Genomic DNA, 26,862 nt, shown 5'->3' on the forward strand with positions numbered 1-26,862 from the left:
AGTGGAACAGGCTCCAAGTGATGAAAATGTAACCAGACGGGAAAATAAATCAAGCAAATAAAAACAAGACAGAGACAGACATCGGGACATGTGAAGGTGGGTGGGAGGTGGGAGGTGGGAGGGTAGGGGGTGAGAGGGGAATGGTGGCAGAACGCGCGCGCGCAAAATTTCCAACAAAGGAAATAACTGACTTTCCTGTCAAGACCTTCGCGATACCCCAGCCAGGCAGAGAGCGCATTCCTCGCGCGCCGCATGTGACGCTCACGTTCCTGAGCAAAACATAAAAAGCTGGCTGGTTGCTGATTGTCACAGAAATATGACCAACCTCAGAGCGAGTAATTCAGCATAGTTCTAGGCGTATACGCTCAATAAAGAAATGTATATGTTTTTTTAAACCTGAAAGGTGGAATTTCAGTAAGAAAAAGCGAAAGTAACACACTGCCATCGACTACTTGCTGTTGCCATAAATAGATCGCGCGCAGTTCGCTCCAGACAGACATTGTCGCCCTTTACAGCATTGGCGCTGGCCTGAAGTCACGTGATAGTACTTGCTGACGTCACTGTAAATAAAACTCGCAGCCCAAACATTCGAAGCTTTGTTCTTTCGAAGAAATCGTGGTTTTTTTAGTGTCTTCAGGTCAACCACAAGTTGGTCCTGTGCAGCAATGGCTTCACAGAAGCCACTGCAGGAAGGTGAACTGAATGGTATGATGTTTTCTTTGAATACTACGTGTGTGTTTTCATCAGCCTTGATGGCAGAATGGCCATGTTGATGTTGGCCATTTTTTGTTGTGATCGTCACTGTGTCAGAAGTTCATTTCCTTCCACTGTTTCCCTCCAGATCTGGTCATTGTGGAAGCCAGGCAGCTTTGTTAAGACATTCCTTAGATTATCGGGACTGGAAAATGCTCACCCTGGCTACAGCTGGGCGCTTGGCAATCTGTTCATCATTGTTATTGTGAGGACGAGAATTTTCAGACCGCGATCAGACTCCATCAGGAATGGCTGGATTCCAAACGAAATTGATGGAGCTTCCAAACCCCGATCAGCCGGTGGAAATTCATGATAGTGATAAGAAAGAAAATACATCACTTTACCATATTCTCACATGTAAAAATGTGCAAAAACCCTTTTCTGTTAAACTGTCTGTTCATTTGTTTTTGCATCATGAATGTGGGTTGAAAAAAACGATCCAGTTCTCATTTCAGGACACAGCTGTTTTGGTGTCTTCCTCTCATACGTTTTCTTTGGAGAAAAGCCAGAGTAGTGTGCTGTTTATCACAGCCAGCATTAGTCTTTACCAATGCATAATTTTTCAAGCCCTTCTCTCACCATCTCTCTCACTCTCTCTCTCTCAGTCTCTCTCTTTCTCTCTATATATCCCCTTCCTCTCTCTCCCTTTGTTTGTGACAGTGTGAGTATACTGTCAGTGTGTATCATTGTATGGCATGTAACAGTTGTAAGTGTGCATGTCCCCATCACTGAAATCAGCAATGTCTGTGTGAAAATCGCTGTGCAGAACTATGGCTGTTTATTATTAATAATTGGAATATAGTAATAATGCCTTTTTGATAGCATAACAAAGACAGATAATCTCTTCACCTAAAAGCAGGTTCATTTCACAAGCACAGTGGTCACTTATCAGAGTTCATTGTGGCATACAACATCCGTCATAAAGAAATAAATAATAAATTAAAAAATTTTAATGTTTTTTTGTTGTTTTTTTTAAAGCCTGAGAATGTTCAGCTGGCTGTTGGCATATACACTTCTAAAACATTGATTTACCAAAGTTGGCAGCGTTACTTATTCATGCTTATGATATGCTTAACTTCCCTTTCAGATTCATGGGTGGAACTCCAGATGCAGCAGAATCTTGGGCTGATGGCTGAGCCAACCATTGAGACACCACACCAGGCCTCTGCCTACAATGGAAACCTGGAGAAGCTGCTGATCGAAGCCCAGCGAGAATCCAGATCAACATCGTATGCAAATAGCAAGGAGTCCTCTGCCAGAGCAAGGTGAACCACAGTACTAGTCTTCATCTGATTTATTTTTAATTCAGTCCGTTTCCATCATTAACACATCATTTACATTCCATATGGTAATAGTTATGATACAGCCATTTAACGATTTCAAACTTCTCCAATCACTGTACAATAACACATCACTCAGACACACACACATACACACACACAATACGCGCACGCGCAGTATGCATTCAACCACATTGTTTCCACTGAATCCTGACCCCCTCCATTCTGCCTTGGTTGATGAGTTGGAAATGTTTTTGCCTTCATAGTCGGGGTGATATACACATGCTGCTGACATTACATCATACATGTCATTTATACATAGTAATGCAATAGTAATCTGCATACAGTTAGAGACACCTGCTGTTGTAGTATTGAAGTCAGTGATGATTGATCTTATTTGAACTTGGCATCAGACGGGCGCAATAGCCGGGTGGTTAAAGCGTTGGACTGTCAATCTGAGGGTCCCGGATTCGAATCGCAGTGACGGCGTCTGGTGGGTGAAGGGTGGAGATTTTTACGATCTCCCAGGTCAACATATGTGCAGACCTGCTAGTGCCTGAACCCCCTTCGTGTGTATATGCAAGCAGAAGATCAGATACGCACGCTAAAGATCCTGTAATCCATGTCGGCGTTCGGTGGGTTATGGAAACAAGAACATACCCAGCATGCACACCCCCGAAAACGGAGTATGGCTGCCTACATGGCGGGGTAAAAACGGTCATACACGTAAAAGCCCACTCGTGTGCATACGAGTGAACGTGGGAGTTGCAGCCCATGAACGAAGAAGAAGAAGAACTTGGCATCATGAATGTTATCAGATGACATGAGTGGAGTGATGGCCTACAGGTAACACGTCCGCCAAGGAAGCGAGAGAGAATCTGAGCGCGCTGGTTCGAATCACAGCTCAGCCGCCGATATTTTCTCCCCCTCCACTAGACCTTGAGTGGTGGTCTGGATGCTAGTCATTCAGATGAGACTATAAACTGAGGTCCTGTGTGCAGCATGCACTTAGCGCACGTAAAAAACCCACGGCAACAAAAGGGTTGTTCCAGGCAAAATTCTGTAGAAAAATCCACTTGGAAAGGAAAAACAAATAAAACTGCACGCAGGAAAAAATACAAAAATATGGGTGGCATTGTAGTGTAGCGACGCGCTCTCCCTGGGGAGAGCAGCCTGAATTTCACACACAGAAATCGGTTGTGATAAGAAGAAATACAAATACAAAAATCTTGTCGAACTGGTCTAGCATTACCAGATGCGAATCCTGATGTAGATCTCTCTGTTTCTCTCTGTCTCAGCTTACTGTCACTTTTTTTTTTTTTTTTTATAGGTCATAGGCTTTTTGTGGCTTTTCTTTTTTTCTGCATCTATTAATGTAATGTGTTTGGATGGGGCTGTAAGCAAGGCAACAGGTGGCTGCAATCCTCAAGTGGATAATACAAAAAAGAAAAGAAAAGAGTATTGATTGAAATCTCTTTTTCGACAAAATAGGTGGGGAGAAAAGAGGGCAGATCAGAGATCCCACCAGAAATTTTATTTCACTAATGATTTGCATTTGACACTATTTCCTAGTTAGTATAATAGTATCTTATTTACACAATGACTGGTTGCCCCCAAAAAGTGATACGACAGCAAACTGGAAAATTTCACTTCCTGAACTGGGGAATTTGTGAAGAAATGTTAGGTTTGTCACTTTTTTTTCTTCTTTTTTTTCAGCTTAAAACAGAAGTTGTGATGTTCTAGTTCTGAATGTAACTGTGATCTCTTCTTGTGTCACAGCCCCAAGAGTCCACCCAGTCCCTCCAGTGCTGACTGGGGAAGTGAGGGGAGAACAAGACTGGTAAGTATTTGTATTGTACTCTATTGCATTGCTTCTTTCTTTGTCACAACAGATTTCTGTGTCAAATTCGGGCTGCTCTCCCTACAGAGAGTGTATCACCACACTGCAGTGTCATCTTTTTTTTCAAAAGAAGGTGCACAGAAGGAGCAGGCCAACAAACTGGTGTCATACGATGAAATCAAGACAATCATCAAGGCACAACAAGGCACAGCAAGGAATAAAGTGGCGCCTCTAGCACCCCAAATACAACCCAGAAGACAGATACCATTTGCTGGAACAACAGGAACAGGTTAAGATATTCCGCCTGAGGACTGGACACAACCGCCTGCTCCACCACATGCACACAAAACTTGGCTTTGGACAGAGTGGAACGTGCCCTTGTGGTGAGGGACCAATGACAACCAACCACATCCTTCAAGACTGTATGGCACCTGCAGCATCCAGGAGGAAGTACTGGCCAACACCAATAACAGTGGAAGTCAAGCTGTACGGCACCCTGGAGGAGCTGTGATGGACGGCAGGCTTCATCGAGGACGCCTGGCTGTTCATCTAATGGGAGGCGAACAAGGAAGAAGATCTTTTTTTTCTTCTTTTCTTTTTTTCTGCAGCCGTGAGTGTAGTTATTTTACTATCCAAGTGGATTTTTCTGCAGAATTTTGTAAGGGGCAACTCTTGTGTTGCTGTGGGTTCTTTTACATGCTCTGAGAGCATACTGCATTCGGGACATCAGTTTATCTCATATGATAGACTGTGCATGAGTTTGGGGGGCAGGGGGTTACTTCCATATTACACAGTATGGCATTTTGGTGTGTGTGTGTGTTTGTGTTTTCATTTCTTTCTTGAACACATTTTTTTCTTTTAACTTTCCTTTGTTTAGGTATTGAAACACACACTTCAGTGAAGCAGCCATTGAACTGTGATCACAAACTTTTCAGTATTACAGAAATCGGTCTCTCCCACCCGGGGAACTAGCTCCTTTTACTGAAGTTAAATCTGTTGATGTGTATTGCATATAATTCACACTGAGACTACATTTATCTTTACAATGACCATATTTGTCTGCTTTACTCCTGATCACATCACTCGGTATTTGTGTACCTAGCTTAGTCTGGTGCTCAAACACACGCACACACACACACAATGTGTCATTCTGATTACGTCATTTTGTTTTAAATTGATTCGTGTCTAGTTTTACTGAAAATATTGCTGAATTGGACACCAGAATTGTGTGCAAACATACACCCCCACACACAATCTGTGTCATTCTTATTAAATCATTCTGTTTTGAATTACGTTGATAGGTGTCTAGTTTTACTGAAAATATAGTTTAATTACACATACTTAACCGTGACCCACTAGTGCAGACTCCGGCAGGGGTCTGACATTCCTGTCCTGTGCAAACTACTATGCGGAAAAAACTAAAGTAGCTACGGCCAATAACCTCCCGGAAGTAGGTAACCTCCCCTTTGCCCCCCTGACTAGCACCCTCTTTTTCCGGCAGCCATCATGACTCCTGTTCCTGTGCTCTTCATACGGCTAAGTTTTTTCATATTTTCTGTCTGTCTGTCGATTCTCTGGCGTTCTTGTTTTTTGTGAAATTATGTCTCCAACCAGGTCACATAATTATATAGCTTGATTGGGCGATCGCGCTGAAATTAAGGCGCGATCGCAGTCGATTCACTGACGCTCTGGGCCCTCTACTTCTGGCCCTCTCAACAACACCAACCCGCCACCTCCTCCACTTCCTCCGCTCCCTCCGGTCGACTACAGACCTCCACCACCTCGTACACCTCCTCTGGTGATTTACAGGGGTTTGTTGCCCAACACTCCTAGGACCAGTATATGATAATCAGTCGTGTACGACAATGACCATCAGAACAGCAGAGGAGGCAACTGCTGTCCCGACTATTCGGGTTGGAATTTGATTACACAGTTTATAGTAGAGAGTGTTTTGCCCAAGTTGCATCCCCACTCCCTCGATCAAGAGGGCCTTAGGACTCACCATTGGGACGGATCCCAAAGGCTAGTTAGCCCCCAAGGCTACAGCACCAAGTCCCAGTGCAGTTTGACTTTTAGTGTCAGAGACATAGTCCTTCATGAAAGACTAAGCTGCAAACAATTTCCCTTTGCAATTAAGAAACCACTGGTAATACAGCTCTCACTTTGCTGTTGGCCATACTGAAAACATATGTCAGATCAGTGATTTGATGTAAATGGCCAGTACAACACATCTTGAGCCACTTTTCTCTCTGTCCCCGCCCCGCTCCATCCCAGTACAGAGGCCTGTCATGGATCCGGTCCCCTTTCTCACTAAAGAACCTTCAGCGAAAATTTTCCCCATGGAAACCCTCTTCCATTAGGAATTCCACCACAAAATGAGACTCGGTGACCTGGAGGCACATGAAGTACACACCCACAGCCTGATCCAACCCAGCCAGTGACTGCCGACCACTTTCTGCAGGTTGCTGCAACATGCCACACTCTGCGGTGGTCACACAACAGGGCATCGCAGCGCACTGGCGATAGAACAGACAAGACCACCACCTTATCGTGCCATTCTGCACTAGTGGTTCACACTTAAGTATGTGTAGTGAAAAGGAAATTTTCTACCTAAAATTACCTTTAAGTAACATACTTACCGTGACCCACATTTAAGACCCTCACATTCCTCCCCGCTTTCTGTTCGCCCTGCACACTGCACTGGTTGCGGCGATTTGCCGTAAAAAGAGGGTGCTAGTCAATGGGGCAAAGGGGAGGTTACCTACTTCCGGGAGGTTATTGGCCGTAGCTACTTCCATTTTCTCCGCATAAGTGGATAGTAGTTAGCACAGGACAGGAATGTCAGACCCCTGCTGGAATCTGCACTAGCAAGTCACGATAAGTATGTTACTTAAACGTAATTTTAGGTAGAAAATTATCTAAATTGCACACCAGCATTCTGATCTATCAAAACCTGGGCATGTTGGTTGGGTTTTTTTTCAGCAAATGTGTAACTTTCATGGATCTATCCACTCCCTCTGACACTTTGAAACCGAAATGTCAGTGGCTTCACAATTGTCTTTTACAGCTGTTGCATGCTTTTATTTATCAGTGATACTTATGAATGCATGATGCACATTTGTGTCGTCAGGATCCTGGCTCTGATTGGATATGGGACTGGTCCAGTGGCCCTGAAATCCAGCAACCAGGGTCAGTAACATTTCTCCAGCATTGTCAATAGAGAGTACTATGCTCCCGGGTTGACTCCCTCACTGTAAAAATCAAACACATATGCACACACACAAACCCACAAACAGTGAAACATGCATGCAGTGTAAATTGACTAAAGGAGCAATTCATTCACAGATAGTGAAGCACACTTGTACTTTGAATTAACTAAATGAGGAAATCATTCACAGATAGTGAAACACGCTTGCACTGTGAATTGACTATGAGTAAATCATTCACAGATGGTGAAAGTATCAAAACACCTGCACTGCAGATTGACTGAATGAATACATCATTCTCAAATAGTGAAATACACACGCAGTGTTGGTTGACTAAATCATTCACCTCACTTATAAAACGTGGTTGATAGTACTGGGAAGTAACTATTGTAAGGGTTATGTGTGGTCTTTCTCCACCCGGTCATGCTCTTTATATCTGTGAATGGTTAATGCAGGCTAGTGAAAGAATGCTGTGTGTGTCTACATGTATGCATTGCAAATTGTAAACCCTTCAATGAATGGCTTGGATGTTTATTAATCATGCAGTCAGTTTCAGTTTAGACGTTGATTCAAGCATCTCTGTGTTGTTTTTTGATAGTTTGAGATACAGGGTTTAGATAGGGTCAGCCAGATACCTTTAATGTGCAGGAAGACATACACTCTTCCCTGCAAGCCCCCTCTGTCCTGTTTTGTGTGTGAGTGTATGTGTGTGTGAGCATTTATTATTGTGATAAGATGAACATCACGAACCTCGGGACCAATTTAAAATACAAATAAAAACACACCTTGTTAGCCCTTTCTGTCGTATCATAAGCATGCACTTCCACATGGTTTATTTTATAAATCACTGTTGTTCTTCCATCAGTGACTGGAGTGGAAAGTTTCGGCACCCTGGTGCAAAGCCTCGTCGGATACCAGCTAAAGTGCCCGTGACAAAATCAGGGATCTTCCGCCTGGAAAACTTGCCCACACTACTTCTGACGCATGCTTGCACTTTCTTCCTTGGTGCAGCTGTGTAAGTTTGAATTGTTTTGTATTGCAAGCCAGTAAAATAAGGTTTTTTAACTCTAAAGTCAGGGCTCCCACTCTTGCATAAATTCCATGATTTCTGCGAAAACTAAAAATTACAGTCACTGAAAAAAAAAAGTGAAGGGTGGGGGGGAGTTATTCAGATCATGGAACCACTGGTCACGTGTGCTTGCAGATGACACTGTTGTCACGAGATCTCCTGTAAAAATATCTTTTGCAAGAGCAGGCAGTCACCATTTTGTCATACGGGTTGAATTCAAAAGCAAGGGGAAACTGTCACGCTCTTACATAGTGCGTTGGCAAGATGCTGCAAAAGTTAAAATTGTCGACAGAAGTGTACAAACAAGTGGTTCTGGTCATGGCAGTAATGTGCTATAAATGCGCTCTGATTTGCATCAGATTGCACAAATTTGAATGTCAATTTAAACAAATTTTCCAGGGCCTGGAATTTCAGGGATGTTTTTGTTTTCCTCAGTGGGAGCCCTGAAAATTAGATATTTAGGCCACAAGATATTATTCTGATTTATTTCAGTTCTACAGAACTTGTCAGTAACAATCCACATTGATAGTTGAGATTGTTGGCCTTTTGCAAATGAAAGTAAAATTGATATATTTAGAAGTGTTCCTCTCTCTCTCTCTCTCTCTCTCTCTCTCTGTCTTGGAAAAAAGAGAACGATTTCCAGGGCTGGGGAATGTTTTGCCCTCAGGATCTGGAAAAGTCTTAGAATTTAAATAGAAAAAGCTTAATGCATTTAATAAGCTGACAGAAATTGAGAATGTGTGAAACTTGAACATTGATCTGCCGATCAGTCATTAGTGTAGTATTGTATTGTATTACTCTTTTTGTCACAACAGATTTCTCTGTGTGAAATTCGGGCTACTCTCCCCAGGGAGAGCGCATCACGAAACTGAGAGCACCACCAATTTAAAAAAAAAAAAAAAAAAAAAATCCTGCCTCAATTTTATTTCTTTCCGTCAAAGTGGATTTTTCTACAGAATTTTGCCAGGGACAACCCTTTTGTTGCTGTGGGTTCTTTTACATGCGCAAAGTACATGCTGCACACGGGACCTGGGTTAATCATCTCATCCAAATGACTAGCATCCATATCACAACTCTAGGTCTAATGGAGGGGGAGAAAATACTGGCGACTATGGAATTTGAACCAATGCACTCAGATTCTCTCACTTCCTAGGCGGACACGTTACCTCTAGGCCATCACTCTGTAGCAGATCAATTATTGATTCTGTTAGGCTTTTGTGTTTGGTGTGCAAAATTGTCAGTCTGGTCTGGAAATACCAGGAATTTGATGTGTTTATGTCTGTTGGAACCCTTTTAGTAAGTTTGAAATCTGTTTGGATAATGTAACAGTGCATGTGGAGTGATGGCTTAGACATAACGTGTTAGGAAGTGAGAGAATCTGAGTGCGCTGGTTTGAACCACGGCTCAGCCGCCAATGCTTTCTCCCCGTCCACTAGACCTTGTGGTGGTCTGGACGCTAGTCATTCGGATGAGACAATAAATCAAGGTCCTGTGTGCAGCATGCTCTTAGCACATGTAAAAGAACCCATGACAACAAAAGCATTGTTCCTGGCAAAATTATGTAGAAAAATCCACCTTGGTAGGAAAAACAAATAAAAAAAAAACTGCATGCAGGAAAAAATACAAAAAAATGGGTGGCGCTGTAGTATAATGATGTGCTCTCGCTGGGGAGAGCAGCCCGAATTTCACACAGAGAAATCTGTTGTGATAAAAAGAAATACAAAAACAAATACAAAATACAATAGCTTCATTGATACAAGGGAGTTAACTCTTCACTTACATGTGTTGGATGCATTGAAGATAAAAATGCAGGTAAGTGGGGTCCAGGGTAAGTGTGGTCTCCTTAACTCTTGCACAGGTTTGCACATGCTTATACACAACAGTGATAGCATACTTGGAATAATGCAAAACACCTTTACTTGTGAATGATATGAAAGCATGATGTTTCTCTTCTTCACCTCTGAACAGAAGCAGTAACGAAAGCAAAACAAAAAGTTGGGTGTTTATTTTTCTTTCTTTTTTTTCTTTTCTTTTTTTTTCCTAATGCCTAATTCCTTTACTGTACTCATAAATGAATAGTAAAAAAATAATAGAATGTGTGAATGGAAACTACTCTTCAAGTGGCAGGTCCACTTCCTTTGCGTTAGCTGGGCTTGACTATGTGTGTATACATATGTATGTGTACATAACTACATGCATGTATATGAATGTGTATTGTGTGTGCGTGTGTTTATGTAAGTTTGTGCCTGCCTATGTGTGCGTATGTGTTAGGGTAGCTGTTACTTACACATGTATGTTAAAATGTATGTATGCTGTGTGTGTGTGTGTAGTCACATTTTGGTGTGTGTATGTAACATAGATATAATGTTTTATGTTAACAAAAGCGTTTTTGTAAAGCACCTAGAGCAGATTTCTGGATAGTGTGCTATATAAGTATCCATTATTATTATTAAGTATTGTTAAACATTGGTTATTTATTTTTCTGTTGTGAGCAGCATGTTCATGTACCTGAAGAAGTACTGCCATTGGACTACTGTAGTTTCCTCTGCTCTGGATTGAGCGGTTGGTCAGCCGGGCGGTTTGCGGAGAGCACTGCTGACTGAACTCAAAGGTCTTGGAGAGAGAGAGAGAGAGATGGGCAGGCGGGTGGAGAAACAGACCGTCATCAGGTTCACACGCTAGTCAACGGGATCGGCAAGGCTTTTCTCTTGACTGGCATGGGGGGAGGTGTTGGTGAATGACAGTGGAGAACCATTTTCAAATATTCTCCTTTTTTTATGCTCTGTTAATTATGTGTATTATTGTTATTATGTGAGACTGCCTGGGAGTGTGTACATGTGTAATTTTTGTGCAGCTGTGCCGCATTATTACAGTCCACTTTGCCTTAGGTTCAGTTCTCTGCCCCTCTGTGGGTGCGACTTACTTCAGTCTGAAAGAAGGGTTGGCATGTTGGTTTTGTTGAAAAGTATATAATGTACATGTATGTCATGAAACTTTTTGTGTAGTCTTCTGTATTTTGTGTTCATCTAGCGTATATTTACATATGAGCAAACCTCTTAATCTGGATTGGTTGTTTTCAGCGTAACTGCGGTCTGAGAGTGTGTGATTTCGCTTTGCGTGGTGCAATCTGTAAAGCCCAGAGGAAAATTTTTAAAAACTTGTAGACATGCATGTATGCATCCATGCATGCACACAAATTCACCTTATACACATTATCTGTGTCATAAGCAACACCAAAACTCTTTGAGAAATGATATTATTTTCAGGTACCTTGTGGAAAAAGTTACCTTGCATGCAGTCGGCTTGCATGACATTTTCCTGTATCGCCCTTACTTGCAAACTTCTTAACATTTAACATAAAGCGGGTATCAGAAGACAGTGCTTGAGCAAGCACATTATTGGTATGCATGTATGGGTATGTGTTGATGAGCGATTGACAGTATATTTCTGTTCCATGATCGAGTGTTGAATTTGGACTCATTTCTGAAGCAGCCAAATATATGCTGGTTGCAGGGTGTGTTATGGATGGGTATAGGTGCTTTTTTTTTTCTTGGATTTTCAGTTGTTTTTAAAGTCGGTTCAGGTGGATAATTTCATGCAAGTTTTTTTTCCACACACAGTGTAGATCTATTTCAGAGACCATAGGTTGAATTCAGTAGTTGTTCAAAGCTTTGTGTGAAGGGTACCTAAAGGTTATCCGCAATGTGGATCGATGCACTGATTAAGAAAAAAAAAATTAACATAGTCAATTCTGTCGTAGTAATTATTTTTTGCTAACCCAACATATTAATTTGGCTGGTCCAGAGTGACTTGTGTTCATTTTTGTTTTCGATGCGGTGAATGCAAGTTGGAAATCAGGAAATGTTTGCATATTACTTTCTGTGTTCAGTGCATTGAGTGCGGATGTCTTTGTCAAATTTTGCCCAGAAAGAGGGGCAGTAACCCATCCCATCATGGGTAAAGTTTAGAATCTTCAATCAAGAATATTTTATCTTGAAAAGTTTTTTTATCTGACATTATTGAACATCATATGAGTATTTTAAAATTCTTTTTATAGATAAATGTGTTTTTATCTGGGGTTGTTTTTTTTTTATACGACATACTGAACAGAATATGAATGTTATGGTATGGATACTGACCATTTTGATTTGAGGGATAAAAACTAAATTTTTAACCACATGCATACATACTCCTCATGCTGCATCAGCTCAAACTCGGTTAAGAAAACAGATTGCTTGTGGATTTTTCCCCCTTCAGTCATGTATTCAGCACAGGGATTGCATTTGCAGATGAGAGCTGTTCCCAATCATGAAGATTGTACAGCAGTTGTTATGACATTTTCATTTGAAATGTTTATATTTCAATGTTCTGGTTATATTGTGTCATCCATTAAAATTGGACATATTAAAATCTTTATCAGTGTTTCTGTTTGTGAAAGCAAGAGTGGATGCTCTCTCTCTCTCTCTCTCTCTCTCTCTCTCTCTTATACAATATGACTTGTATTTGCGCACACTCACGCCCAACCCCCACTTTTCTCTCTCATATTCTTTATTTAAATCCACAATTGTTTCAGTGGCGTTACATTTCTTTACTCCTTGCTTAAATGAAGAAAAAAAAAAAGGATTTTACATATGCATGCCTTTCACTTTAGTTTTAGTTTTGCATGATTATTATCTGTACATGGATTGATATTGCCTTTCTCTCTCCTCACTTTGTCATTCTATCTACCTGCCCCACCCCACGCCTCTCTCTCTCTCTCTCTCTCTCTCTCTTTGCTCTTTGTCTATCTCCCCCTCTCCCTTCATACACTAACACTCCTCTTCCCCTTCCCTCTCGTGTCTCTCCTTCGAACTCATTTTTTGCTCCTACAGCTATTTGCATGGTGTTTTTTTCTATTACTTTTTTTTGTTTTTTGTAACATGTACATGCTTATTTTAGTTCAAATTTTCTGTTGCGTAATCATTATCTTGACGTATTAATTTTTGTGTCTTGCACTTTCTCTCGCTCGCTCTGTCCCCTAATATCTCTCTCCTCTTATTCTCCTGTATGTAATGTTATCAATGCCAAATTACTATTCATGTATCCATGACAATAATGTGCGTGCTGTATTTATATAATGATTCCCCCCTTTGTTTATGTTACTGTTTCCCCTTCGAGGGCTGGATGAAAAAAGTATTGTCTTGCTAACTCTGTTACCCTCAGAAAATAAAATCGATTCAGTTCAATTCAGTTCTCTCCTTTCTTGGTTCCAACAACTTATATCTTGGTTGAATAAAACTTAGCCAACCATACAGGTCAAGTTAGGACTGAAAAACTTGTTAACATTGATCCCATGGAACCTAAAAAAAATAAATTAATAAGAAAGCCATGAGAACAAACATTTGTGATTTCAGAACTGATAAGTTTGTGTATTTGATGACGATGGTATACACTTCACTCATGGATACCCTGTTCTAATGCATATGACGCTGACTTTCACCAATTTTTCAGGAGACAATTTAAAAAAAAAAAAGGAAAGAACACCTGAACATAAACATATATAACACAAAATTATATATATCAAATATGCAAAACCAAAATATACTAATGGGAACTAAGCATGTGCTAGATGCAAAAAAGAGACTGATCAAGATCATCATGGTAAAATTGTGCAGCTGGCTGCTCCAACAAGCTGAATCTGATAATGGTTATAAAGAAGACAAATCTCATTAATTTATTTGAAGTCTTGCTGGTTATATGTGTGATGGCGCATCTTTGTGTATTACGGAAATTCAAGTCAAAAACACTATCTATCCAAATGGAACACACGTGCACAGGCACACACACATTCACACTCCCACTCAGAGGTGTGGGTCCCACATTGGTGCGACCAAGACAAATTGCACTGTTTACACACCTTCCGGATTGCGATAACAAAGAAGCCCAAACTGCATGACTGCACTCCACGAGCAGAAACCAATGAAAATCATGTGAGCGTCACAGAAGAGGGGACCGGTTCTGTTTGAGCTGCTTGACAGCGTGTTTGAGGAATTTCAAACAGCATAATTATTGTATGTTTTGAATTGTGAAAACTCTGATGCTACTGTACAAAATGGTTCTGCAACTGGCATTACATATTAAAGCAAACGTGGCTTATTTTTGTGACAATATCGGTTATTAATTTAGCAAGGAGCGATTAAGACATCGTAATGCATTCATAATTGCATGCGACAAAAATGCAAGGGTCAATGTGTTTTCTTCTAAGGGGCAAAACTCTGCAACATTTGTTTTTGTCAGCATACTCGGGTTACACCCCTTCCTCTCGCCACCGTCCATCTTTACCCCACTTTACCTGTCCCTATGCCTCTGTCGCTTTGTAATCATGTCTGTCTGTCTGTCAGTCTGTCTGCCTGTCTGTCTCTGTCTCTCTCTGTCTCTCTGTCTCTCTCTCTCTCTCTCTCTCTCTCTCTCTCTCTCTCTCACCATGTGGAGTGATGGCCTGAAGGCAACGCGTCCGCCTAGGAAGCGAGAGAATCTGGGCGCACTGGTTCGAATCCTGGCACAGTTGCCTGAGTATTTTCTCCCCGCCCGCCACTAGAACGTAAGTGGTGGTCTGGGCGCTAGTCATTCGGTTGAAACGATAAACCGAGGTCCGGCGGTGTGCAACATGCACACGTGAGAACCTACTGCAACAAAAGCCGGGGTTGTCCCTGGCAAAATTCTGTAGAAAAATCAGCCCACTTCGATAGGTAAAAAAAAAAAAAAAACCCGCAGGCAGGGAAAATATATTAAACAAGAGAGGCAAGGCCTTCAAGACTCACGTGTGATACACTTTTTAAAAAAAATCCAAGCTTTTTATGTATTGAATATAATTTCAAAATGTAATGTTTAAGATGAGAAAGCTCAGTTTAAACCAAATTAAGCCCCCTAGCATTAATTACAGAGTGATCACCCTTTTTTTTTACTATCTGCACCAAAACGTTTGCAAAATAAATAAATCTTCCATGCTTAGCAAAAGAAGTTCCTGTTTGAACAAAAAATGATAATAATGACTGCTCCTGTTGTTGGGTCAGAATATCAGATCAAAGTGCCAAGTTTAGAGAATACAAAAAATATAAATATAACAGTAAATGCAGTTTGCATATAATTAGGCTTCTTTTTTTCCCTTTTTTTTGTGCCCATCCCAGAGGTGCAATATTGTTTTAAGCAAGATGACTGAAAGAACTGAATTTTTCCTATTTTTATGCCTAATTTGGTGCAACTGACAAAGTATTTGCAGAGAAAATGTCAATGTTAAAGTTTACCACGGACACACACACACACACAACCGAACACCGGGTTAAAACATAGACTCACTTTGTTTACATAACTGAGTCAAAAATGAGTGGCGCTCTCAGTGTAGCGACGCGCTCTCCCTGGGGAGAGCAGCCCGAATTTCACACAGAGAGATCTGTTGTGACAAAAAAAAGTAACACAATACAACACAACATAATATCCATCATACATAATTATACATAACATATGTTTATTTTACAAGAAGAAATGACACTGGTTAAGTTTAGCACTGAACAATAAAGTGGAGAAAAAGAAATCGAGCCACAGTTACTTTTGCCCTTTTCAGCGAGTTTGGTGCGGGCCAGATATAGAAGGGATATAACCCTATACATCCTGACAAATCGATAACGTATGACAGAGTTTTCTTTCTTAGCACGTGCATTTTTTTTTTGTCACGAGCGAGGTTTGTGTGTGTGTGTGTTGTTGTTGTTGTTGTTTGTTTGTTTTGGGTTTGTTTGTTTGTTTGTTGTTGTTGTTGTTTGTTTTTTTTTTTGGGGGGGGGGGGGGGGGTGGTTGGGGGAGTTACCCGACAAAGCAAATTCTTTATTTTCCGAAAATAATAGGTAAGCACTGATGCGTTTTTTTTTGCTTTTTTTTTTTTTTTTTTTTTTTTTTTTTCATCCAGTCCTCGCCCTAAATAGGGTCTACACACTACACAATGCTAAATAATACAAGACAGCGAAAAGTGAGTAGGTCAAATCATGAGTGAAAGGACGTGGGATGAAAAAAAGAAAAAGAAAATACGATCCTCACCCGACAACAGCCGGGACGCAGCGCGGACCACCCTCAGTCCGTCAGCCAGGGCTACACCCCCCACAGGACAACACTGAGGAAGAATGCCTCAACCACACCACCCTTCACGGAAAAGACTACAGCCACGAATGGCCAGGTCTACACCCCACTGATGCCTTGACCACACCACCCTTCACGGAAAAGACTACAGCCACGAACAGCCAGGACTACACCCCACTGATGCCTTGACCACACCACCCTTCACGGAAAAGACTACAGCCAGGACTACACCCCACTGATGCCTTGACCACACCACCCTTCACGGAAAAGACTACAGCCACGAATGGCCAGGTCTACACCCCACTGATGTCTCGACCACACCACCCTTCACGGAAAAGACTACAGCCACGAACACCCTGACGACACCCCACTGATGTCTCGACCCTTCACGGAAAGACTACAACCACGAACGACCAGGACTACATCCCACTGATGCCTTGACCACACCACCCTTCACGGAAAAGACTACAGCCAGGACTACACCCCACTGATGCCTTGACCACACCACCCTTCACGGAAAAGACTACAGCTACGAACAGCCAGGACTACACCCCACTGATGCCTTGACCACACCACCCTTCACGGAAAAGACTACAGCTACGAACGGCCAGGACTACACCCCACTGATGCCTTGACCACACCACCCTTCACGGAAAAGACTACAGCCAGGAACAGCCAGGACTACACCCCACTGATGCCTCGACCACACCACCCTTCACGGAAAAGACTACAGTTACGAACGGCCAGGACTACACCCCACTGATGCCTCGACCACACCACCCTTCACGGAAAAGACTACAGCTACGAACAGCCAGGACTACACCCCACTGATGCCTCGACCACACCACTCTTGACGGAAAAGACTACAGCCACGAATGGCCAGGTCTACACCCCACTGATGTCTCGACCACACCACCCTTCACGGAAAAGACTACAGCCACGAACACCCTGACGACACCCCACTGATGTCTCGACCACACCACCCTTCACGGAAAAAAACTACAGCTACGAACAGCCAGGACTACACCCCACTGATGCCTTGACCACACCACCCTTCACGGAAAAAAAATACAGCCACGAACAGCCAGGACGACATCCCATGCCTCGACCACACCACCCTTCACGGAAAAGACTACAGCCAGGACGACACCCCACTGATGCCTCGACCACACCACCCTTCACGGAAAAGACTACAGCCAGGACGACATCCCATGCCTCGACCACACCACCCTTCACGGAAAAGACTACAGCCAGGACGACACCCCACTGATGCCTTGACCACACCACCATTCACGGAAAAGACTACAGCCAGGAACAGCCAGGACGACACCCCACTGATGCCTTGACCACATCACCCTTCACGGAAAAGACTACAGCTACGAACGGCCAGGACTACACCCCACTGATGCCTCGACCACACCACTCTTCACGGAAAAAAACTACAGCCACTGACGTACAACTTGACCTTAAAGGGTAAAATGCCGTTGGATCGTTGTTAAACTCGCCACTACACAAACACATGAATAAATAAAGAAATGTTTTATACGGCATGAAACGGAATAGTGGATTAAAGGAACAAATTTGATTAACTAATAGACAGAAAAGAATATGGATCCGTTGGGCGTGATAATTTCATGCAGCCGTTTAATTTGTATTTGTATTTGCATTTCTTTTCATCACAACAGATTTCTCTGTGTGAAATTCGAGCTGCTCTCCCCAGGGAGAGCGCGTCGCTATACTACGGCGCCACCCATTTTTTTCAACTGATTTTTTCCTGCGTGCAGTTTTATTTGTTTTTCCTATCGAAGTGGATTTTTCTACAGAATTTTGCCAGGAACAACCCTTTTGTTGCCGTGGGTTCTTTTACGTGCGCTAAGTGCATGCTGCACACGGGACCTCGGTTTATCATCTCATCCGAATGACTAGCGTCCAGACCACCACTCAAGGTCTAGTGGAGGGGGAGAAAATACCGGCGGTTGAGCCGTGATTCGAACCAGCGCGCTCAGATTCTCTCTCTTCCTATGCGGACGCGTTACCTCTAGGCCATCACTCTACATACCTTCGTGTGAGTGTGCGTATTCTGTAGACAATCAAACGGAACTGGTGTCGATTTACGTCATGCTTCGATCCGATATATTAGTAGTAATAGTAGTGTTGGTGTTACTGTTATTGTTGTTGCCATATTGATGTGCTCGTGTCATGCTAGATTGTCTGTTCCCGATTCGCCTTTCGTCTGTTGCTTCATCTATCCCATTTCACCTAAAACTCCAAAGACAACTGTTTGTTTTTCAATGGTAGTTTGTTTCTTTTTTTAGAAAAAAATTTTTAAGACAGAACGACAACAATGAATAGGCAAAACGGAAAGATGGGTAGGTGAAACAGGACAAAGAGTCCACGTTGCTCAGCAAAGGCTGTTCAGACAGTAATGATGGTCACCCCAGCAGAGAGTGGACACAGCGAGTGCACGTTGTACCTACTCCGTTGTGTTGATGCTGCCTCTGGTGCTCTCTGCAACTCAGTTTGCCGATAGATAGATAGAATGATAGATAGACAGATAAATAGATAGATAGATAGATATACAGATAGATATACAGATATACAGATAGATATTGAAAGAAAAGAGAAAGATAAGAGCAGATTCCTGATTTACGCATAAACCCAGACCTCAAAAGCCCACTCCGGGTTTGTATAAAACTAGAGAGAGAGAGAGAGACAGAGACAGAGAGACAGAGACAGAGAGAGAGGCCTTGACAGCCTACTCCGGGTTTGTATAAAACTAGAGAGAGAGACAGAGAGAGAGAGAGGCACAGAGAGACAGAGAGAGAGAGAGAGAGAGAGGCCTTGACAGCCTACTCCGGGTTTGTATAAAACTAGAGAGAGACAGAGAGAGAGAGAGAGGCCTTGAGAGTCTATTCCGGGTTTGTATAAAACCGAGAGAGAGAGAGAGAGAGAAGAAGAAGAAGAAGAAGAAGCAATCAAGCAAAATAAACCGGTAATAAAATACATTAAGATATAATGAAGTGAAAGACAGGGTACATGCTAAAATATGAATCGACTGACTTGAAGAAAAAATCTAAAGTATATCATAACTGATAAAAGGAAAAAGAAAAAAAAAAAACCCCAGACATTTCAGAAATGCGTCAGTTACTTATACAAGCAGCATCAGAGAAAATGGACAATGAAAGAGAAATATTTCCACTTTGAAATAGATACACGTGAACAGAAGCGTGTTAACTCGCTCAGTACGGCCAGTCCTCTCTTCTCCTCTACACAGATCCCTCGGATGTCCAGTGGGTGTCTGAATGACCCAACCTTTAGCTTCCGTCGTCAGAATTGTGGTATTCTTTGTCAACATTCACGCCTTCAGTATAAGAGTCTTCCGCTTGCAATATTTTGATGATGGTAATTGGGGTGAAACGCTGTTAACGTCGTCTCTTTCGCCGTTCGTATGGAAAGAGTTAACCCGCTTTGCAATCACAGAATATGATAAAGAACAGAAACAAGCTGCTGTTGATTTCGTTGCATGCTATGGTCTCTCAATCCACTCTGAAGATTCAAGATTTCGTCAAGGAAATTAAATTCTTTCAGTTTTGTAACTGTCACAATATAATCAGTTTCAACAGATCCGTTCGAGAAAATAAAAGGGGGAGAAACAAAGAAAAAGTAACAGGGGGAGGAAAGAGATTCTAAAATAATCGCCTCGACAGAACAGTGTCTTTTTACAGTTTCAGTTTCAGTAGCTCACTGCGTTCGGACAAATCCATATACGCTACGACCAGCAGCGTAACCCAACGCGCTTAGTCAGGCCTTGAGAAAAAAACAACAAAAAAAACAAAACAACGAAGACAACAATGTTATTCTTTTCTTGGTTTAAACATTTTTAATATCAAGAAACAAGGCGAAATACAGCGTTCAATTAAGAAAACTTGAGCAACAATAAGCCTGAGCTTATACCGTGCTTGTTCATGTGTAACAAGCAATATACAAACGCAATGGCGAAACTACACACATTATTTGATACTGAAAAGAAATCTTAATTAATGTGCAATATAATACATGCAATGTTAGCCTTGGTATATTTCATTGTCAGTGTTAACAACAATGACTAATTACAATATCTTGATGAAGTGAATAATTATGTATGCAGTAGTTGTTGTTGTTTTTTTAGATCGATGTCATATGTTATTGAACCTTTTTTAATGAAGTTATGTTTATGTTTTTGTGCTGAGTAATTGTCTACTTTTGTTTTGCTGCACTGGATGTAATTTCTCTTAATGAGATGATAAAGTTATTCTTACCTTATCTTATTATCTTATCTTAACAACAACAATAATAATAATAATAATAATATTGATAACAATAATAATAAAAATAATGATAATAATACATGAGTATGTGGAGTGATGGCCTAGAGGTAACGCGTCCGCCTAGGAAGCGAGAGAATTTGAGCGCGCTGGTTCGAATCACGGCTCAACCGCGTTGTAGTGTAGCGACGCGCTCTCCCTGGGGAGAGCAGCCCGAATTTCACACAGAGAAATCTGTTGTGACAAAAAGATAAATACAATACAATACAATGAACAACAAAAGAGGCAAGGCCTTCATGACTCACTTGTGATACACTTTAAAAAAAAAAAAAAAATCCAAGCTTTTTATGTGTTGAATATAATTTCAAAATGTAATGTTTAAGATGAGAAAGATCAGTTTAAAGCAAATTAACTCCCCTAGCATTAATTACAGAGTAATTTCCCTTCTTTACTATCTGCACCAAAACGTTTGCAAAATAAAGAAAACTTCCATGCTGACCAAAAGAAGTTCCTGTTTGAACAGAAAATGATAATTATGACTGCTCTTGTTGTTGGGTCGAATATCAGATCAAAGTGCCAAGTTTAGAGAATACAAAAAATATAAATATAACAGTAAATGCAGTTTGCATATAATTAGGCTTCATTTTTTATTTTTTGTGCCCATCCCAGAGGTGCAATATTGTTTTTAACAAGATGACTAAAAAGAACTGAATTTTTCCTATTTTTATGCCTAATTTGGTGTCAACTGACAAAGTATTTGCAGAGAAAATGTCAATGTTAAAGTTTACCACGGACACACAGACACAGACACACACACACACACACACACACACACACACACACACAGACAACCGAACACCGGGTTAAAACATAGACTCACTTTGTTTACACAAGTGAGTCAAAAAGGAGCAGCAGTATACAAGGCTTCACAAAACCTTCAGGACCACAGTTTTCTGCTTGGAGAGTATGATGATTTTATTACATTTATTTATAGTCAGTTCATCTAAGTATTGTGAAATGATGCTGAATTTCCGCCAAACAGCCGTGTTTACAGCCATTGTAAAGAGCACCACTCATAACTTTTTTTCTCTCTTTTACAATCAAAAAAACACATCTATTGTTTTGATAAACCACCGAATAGTTGTAATTTTTTTTCGCCGATACATCGATTTTACACAAGCATTTTTCAAGCTGTGTTTTTTTTGTTGTTTTTTCAGGATTCACCTGTGTACCTGAACCAGCCGCCAGTGTGTCCGGTAAGAGGCAAGTGGTAAAGACCACATGCAACCTGCGTGATTTAAAACATTCCTTGATTAATTCACATTTTTTAGAAATATATATCGGCTTTTATGGTCCTGATTTTTTTTTTTTTCTTTCTTTCTTTTTTTTTCTTTTTTTTTTTTTTTTGTTTTTTTTTGGGGGGGGGGGGATTGTTTGTTTGTTGTTGATACATATCTAGCTTTTTTCTGAATGAAAAGTGGCCAGTTTCGGTATATATATATATATATATATATATATGTGTGTGTGTGTGTGTGTGTGTGTGTGTGTGTTATTGTGTGTGGTGAGAGAGAGAGATTGAATAAATCTTATTTCAGAGGGTAATAGAATAAGCAAGAATGCTTTTTGTTCATCCAGCCCTCAAAAGGAGAACGTTGGAAGGGAGGGAGGAGGAGGGGGGTGGCGGGGAGGGGGCAGAAAAAGAAAAAAAAAAGTATTTAAAAAAATTGCAAATGACATCATATAAAATCAAAGGAGAAAGGTTAGACATCAAAGCATCGTATCCATTACAAATCATGGAAAGGACTTCATGATAACTGCTAACACAGATGCAAACATTCTGTTTAGAATAACTTACATGCGTGGAGAAAATGAAGAGAAAAGAAAGGACAAGACAGACAGACAGACAGACAGACAAACAAACGGACACCCCTTTGTCTATTCGTAGGGAATACTGTCATTCGATGTTCTTGTGTCAACACCCAGAAATTTCTTGATCCCAAACAAATATACCGATTATAATAAAAAATAAAATAAAATAATGATAATAATAATAATGGTATTTAAATAGCGCTGAATCTTGTGCAGAGACAAATCAAAGCGCTTTCGTACCAGTCATTCACACGCATGCACTGAGCCAGTGGAGATACTGCAAAAGAGGAGTGATGTGCTCAGATCTTTTCTTTCTGAGGACGAGTCGGGCAGCAGAGTTTTGTATGCGCTGGCGTTTGATAATTTCAGCGAGAGGAGCAGTGTCCAGTGTGAAGAGCACTGGGCCTAAAACAGATCCCTGTGGGACTCCATGTTCGATTTTAACGGGTTCAGACAGTGGAAATTATCAACAATGGCAGACTGGAATCGATCAGTGAGATAATATTGGAACCAATTTAGAACAGTGCCGTTGATACCAAATGTAAAATGAAGACGGGAAAGAAGGATTGAATGGTCTATCGTGTCAAAGGCGGCTAACAAGTGGAGAAGAGTGAGAAGGGAGATCTGTCCTGAGTCGGACGCTAGCAGTAGAACAGTGGCTTTCCTATACAAACCCCCACAATTCAGAACCGTTCTGTACAGTAGGTTGTATTTGGGGTATCAAAAGTTTGACCAGCGAGCTGGTATCAAACACAAATAATTTCTTCATAAGAAGCACCAGTGTAGTCTTTACTCTGCTAGAGAGATCTTTACAGGCAGCCACACACACACACACACACACACACACACACACACACACACACACACACACACACACACACACACACACACACAGAGAGAGAGAGAGAGAATTTTAAGGCATTTATTGACATTAACAACAGACAAAGCAGTACCATCAAGGAACCATTTTTCTCATGGTGCCAAATAGAACCTACCCCTCCCCCCTCAGCCCCCCACCCCCCCACACCCCCTCCCCCGCACCCCCTTTTCCTAAACACAATAATATTGCATTTGTTATAAAATATCTGAATCTGAATCTGAATCACGGCGTCTTAGTTCTGCTGGAGGATATCATTTAATCATCGGTTTTCGGTTTGAAAAAAAAAAGGAAAAGAAAAAGAAAAAAAAGACGCCATATATTCTTATCTTCATTAGTTACTGGGAAATGTCATATAAGCCTATCATAACCACGATATTACATATTCATATGTTTATTAGTCAACTGGTAATTCTTTGCCAGCCCTCAGGGTAGAGAGATTATCATATTTACTGTATGGTAACATGCGTGTTAGAAAAAGACTGGAAGTGTCTAGGGATGGGAAAGGGAGGGGGTCGGGGTGGGGGAGGGAGGTTGTTGACTTCCATTCTCAATGCCGAACACTTGCAAACGTCGTGTAAGTATTCTGGATATCTAGAACCACGCTTGCCCACCCACCCCCCACCCCCACTCCCTGCACCGCCCTCTCTCTCTCTCTCTCTCTCTCTCTTTCTCTCTTAATCTTGTTCAGCAGTTCCCCAACTTGCCTTCACTCTCTGTAAAGTTACCTCCCCTCTTTCAGCTCTTTCCATTATACTCCTCCACCAAACGCAGACCTGCACGTGCAATGATGTCTTTGGATCTTTTAAAGGTAAAAAGGGAAAGGGGTTTTGTCATATATGTTTCTTTCGAAGAAAAGAAAAACGTATTCACTCTGATTTTGTCTGCTTGCTTCGAAAAAGAAATGGGGAAATCATTCATGTTGATGGATTTTACAGTGCCTGCTTATTAGCAACATTGAAACTCTCCTTTACAAAAAAAATGGACATGATTAATGTCAAACACTTTGTATATCTGTGGGACACGACTTTTTTCCTTTCTTTTTTTTTTTTTTTTTTTTTTTCGTTTTTTTCACTTCCAAACGAGGAACCATTCTTGGAGGATCTGTTTACTTTGCAGAAGACGTCAGCTCTCACGTGTGCCAAAGACACGGAGCGTTCAACTGCTTGGAACGAATCGGGCACAAGGAGATCTAGCTTGCATTGACTGCCCTAGCCTCAGATGTACAGCAGCGGTATTATGGTGCCGGTGAGCGCTGTATGGAACGTTTTGTCAGAGCAGTTTAATACCTCACCCAGCTGCACACCTTGCCCCATAATGACGACAGTGCTACGCTTTTTTATGGCTGGTTTGATTCGAGAGATTGTCAATAGAAATCATTCAGTAGTTATAGCTTTCTAGTTGCCATAAATCTCGCCTCGCAGTCACTTTTACCGTTCTAAAGTCACTTTGGGTGGGCCGTTTTCCCCCCACTTTGAAATCAACCGCCACGGGGCTCGTCTCTCTTCTTCAACGTTGTCAGGGCGAAAAATTTGTACCTTTCATTCGGTGATCAAAACCCCGGGGCCTTTTAATGTTGACAAAGTTTTCCCTTTAATCCGACTTCATCAAGACAGTCAACAAAGTGGGCACGGTGTCCCATATGCAAAACATAGCCCCGGAGGTTACCTTTCATTTCCTTTTGACACCCCGGCAAAGAACATCTGTCTTTTGTCCACTTTTGGGGGAGCAGGCACAATACACAAATGGATCAGCGTTTTGAGGGGGGAGGGGGGAGAGAAAGAGACTTGGCCCTGCGTGTCTCCATTACTTCAGAGTCGCTTTCAGCCCACTTTTTTTTTTTCATCCGCATTAATTCAACTTCGTGTCGCTATGAATCGCCAGCTTCGATCGTTATTCTGGGAGAAGCTGAGGACGTGAGGCATTGACACGAACACAGTAGTATGACGTCCCCTCTCCCTTCCCCAGCTCCTGCATTCAGCTATGGGCCCCATCTATAAACGCGTCAAGAAGATCTTTACGGCCGCGCGTTAACCGGGAACGTATGAAACATGGGTAAACAAAGGCCATCGACAAAGAAACGTGTTAGCCCAGGGGTGAGGGGCCTCTGTGGTCTTGGCGTGTTGGTAATATGTCGCTGGTGTCAACGTGGGGACTTTTTTGGGGGGGGGTTGGGGGGGCGGGGGGGATACAGGTAATCAACAATGTTCCAATACAGTTGCTTTTGTTTTGTTTTGTATTGTTTTGTTGTTGTTGTTGTTGTTTTTCAAATATGGAAGGAAAGAATTAACTTTAATGTCCCGTCGCACACACTAGTGATCGTAGGACATTCCAGTGGGCAGAGGGTTAATTGCTTTCATTGAATTCCAATACTCTGTGTGTGTGTGTGTGTGTGTGTGTGTGTGTGTGTGTGTGTGTGTGTGTGTGTGTGTGTGTGTGTGTGTGTGTGTGTGTGCAAGTACCTACACGCACTTTACAGATAGAATGGGGCGCACGTGTTTGTATAAATGTCTTCCTGCCAGTCGCAACAAATCTCGCTGCAACATTTTAAACTTGCTTGAAGAAGAGTTCATCTTTTTATATTTTTTTTTCTGCCTGCCAGTCATAGTGTAAATAAGAAGACAGAACATTTTTCTTTTGGATCAGATGATGCTTCTGCATGTGAGCCTTTTTTTATGGAAGTGCTTCACTTTAGCAATTTGTATGGTTTTTGTTACATAGCCTGGCGCGAGTGTATGTGTGATATATTTTTGTGTGTGGGTGACCCCAATTATATAGATTGCGACGCAAGGTTAGCTTTAGTTCAGTTTCTTTCCGAAGAGAGACAGACAGACAGACAGACAAAACTCTAAATTTGGAGGAAAAAAAGAGAAAGAAGACAGGGACGGACCTGGGGGAAAACGGTGTGAGGGGAACAGGAGGAAATGAAAAGAAAGTTTATTCATTCAGGGTACTGGGATATATATATGTATGATAGTCAGTCGTGCCCGACTATGACCATCAGAACAGCAGAGGAGGCAACTGCTGTTCTGACTATTTGGGCTAAAATTTGATTATCGTGGAGAGTGTCTTGCCCAAGTTACATCCCCACTCTCTCGGCCATGAGGGTTTTAGGACAGTCGGCGTTGGGATGGTTCCAAAAGGCCAACCAGCCCACAAGGCTGCAGCACTAAGAGCCAGTGCAATTTTGCCTCCTAGTTTGAGAGTCATAGTCCTTCAGAAAAGACTAAGCTGTAAATGGTTTCCCATTGACTGGAGAAACCACTGATAATACAGCTCTCACTTTGCTGTTGGCCCAAATGTAAACTTATGTCAATCTGTGATATAAGCCGTTAAGCAAATGTAAGTGTGTTTGTTTTTTCTCCATCCAGCCTTGGGGAACAAAACATAAAAAGAAAAAGCAAAGAAGGACAGGGCAATTGGGGAGGGGAGGGGAAGGGGGGGTGACGGGAGGTCGATGGGGGGGGGGGGGGGGCATAGGGGGGCGGGGGGGGGGGGGGGCACACGGAAAATGGACACAGTTCTTCTGTTTGAAGCCAGTAAAGAGTCTTGCCGCGG

The 26,862-nt window shown here is 41.8% G+C and overlaps 1 protein-coding gene across 1 annotated transcript; it reads left to right on the plus strand.

The window, feature by feature from the left end:
* The first annotated feature begins 347 nt into the window (after positions 1–347).
* LOC143293504 (BCL2/adenovirus E1B 19 kDa protein-interacting protein 3-like) lies at positions 348–12,562 on the plus strand. The gene is made up of 6 exons (XM_076604404.1): positions 348–705; positions 1,841–2,018; positions 3,813–3,873; positions 7,004–7,062; positions 7,945–8,094; positions 10,644–12,562. The coding sequence occupies exons 1-6, from the start codon at positions 666–668 to the stop codon at positions 10,705–10,707; spliced, it is 552 nt and encodes a 183-aa protein (XP_076460519.1). The 5' UTR covers positions 348–665; the 3' UTR covers positions 10,708–12,562.
* The last annotated feature ends 14,300 nt before the right edge of the window (positions 12,563–26,862 follow it).

Source organism: Babylonia areolata, chromosome 19 (assembly GCF_041734735.1).
Source record: "Babylonia areolata isolate BAREFJ2019XMU chromosome 19, ASM4173473v1, whole genome shotgun sequence".
NCBI classification, from domain to species: Eukaryota; Metazoa; Mollusca; class Gastropoda; order Neogastropoda; family Buccinidae; genus Babylonia; species Babylonia areolata.

Bases quoted from the DNA above. Each gene is read 5' to 3' on its own strand.
- LOC143293504 (XM_076604404.1), top strand. From the start codon at position 666: ATGGCTTCACAGAAGCCACTGCAGGAAGGTGAACTGAATG. The intron at 2,019-3,812 runs GTGAACCACAGT...CTTGTGTCACAG, and splicing joins GAGTCCTCTGCCAGAGCAAG to CCCCAAGAGTCCACCCAGTC. The intron at 3,874-7,003 runs GTAAGTATTTGT...TTGTGTCGTCAG, and splicing joins GTGAGGGGAGAACAAGACTG to GATCCTGGCTCTGATTGGAT.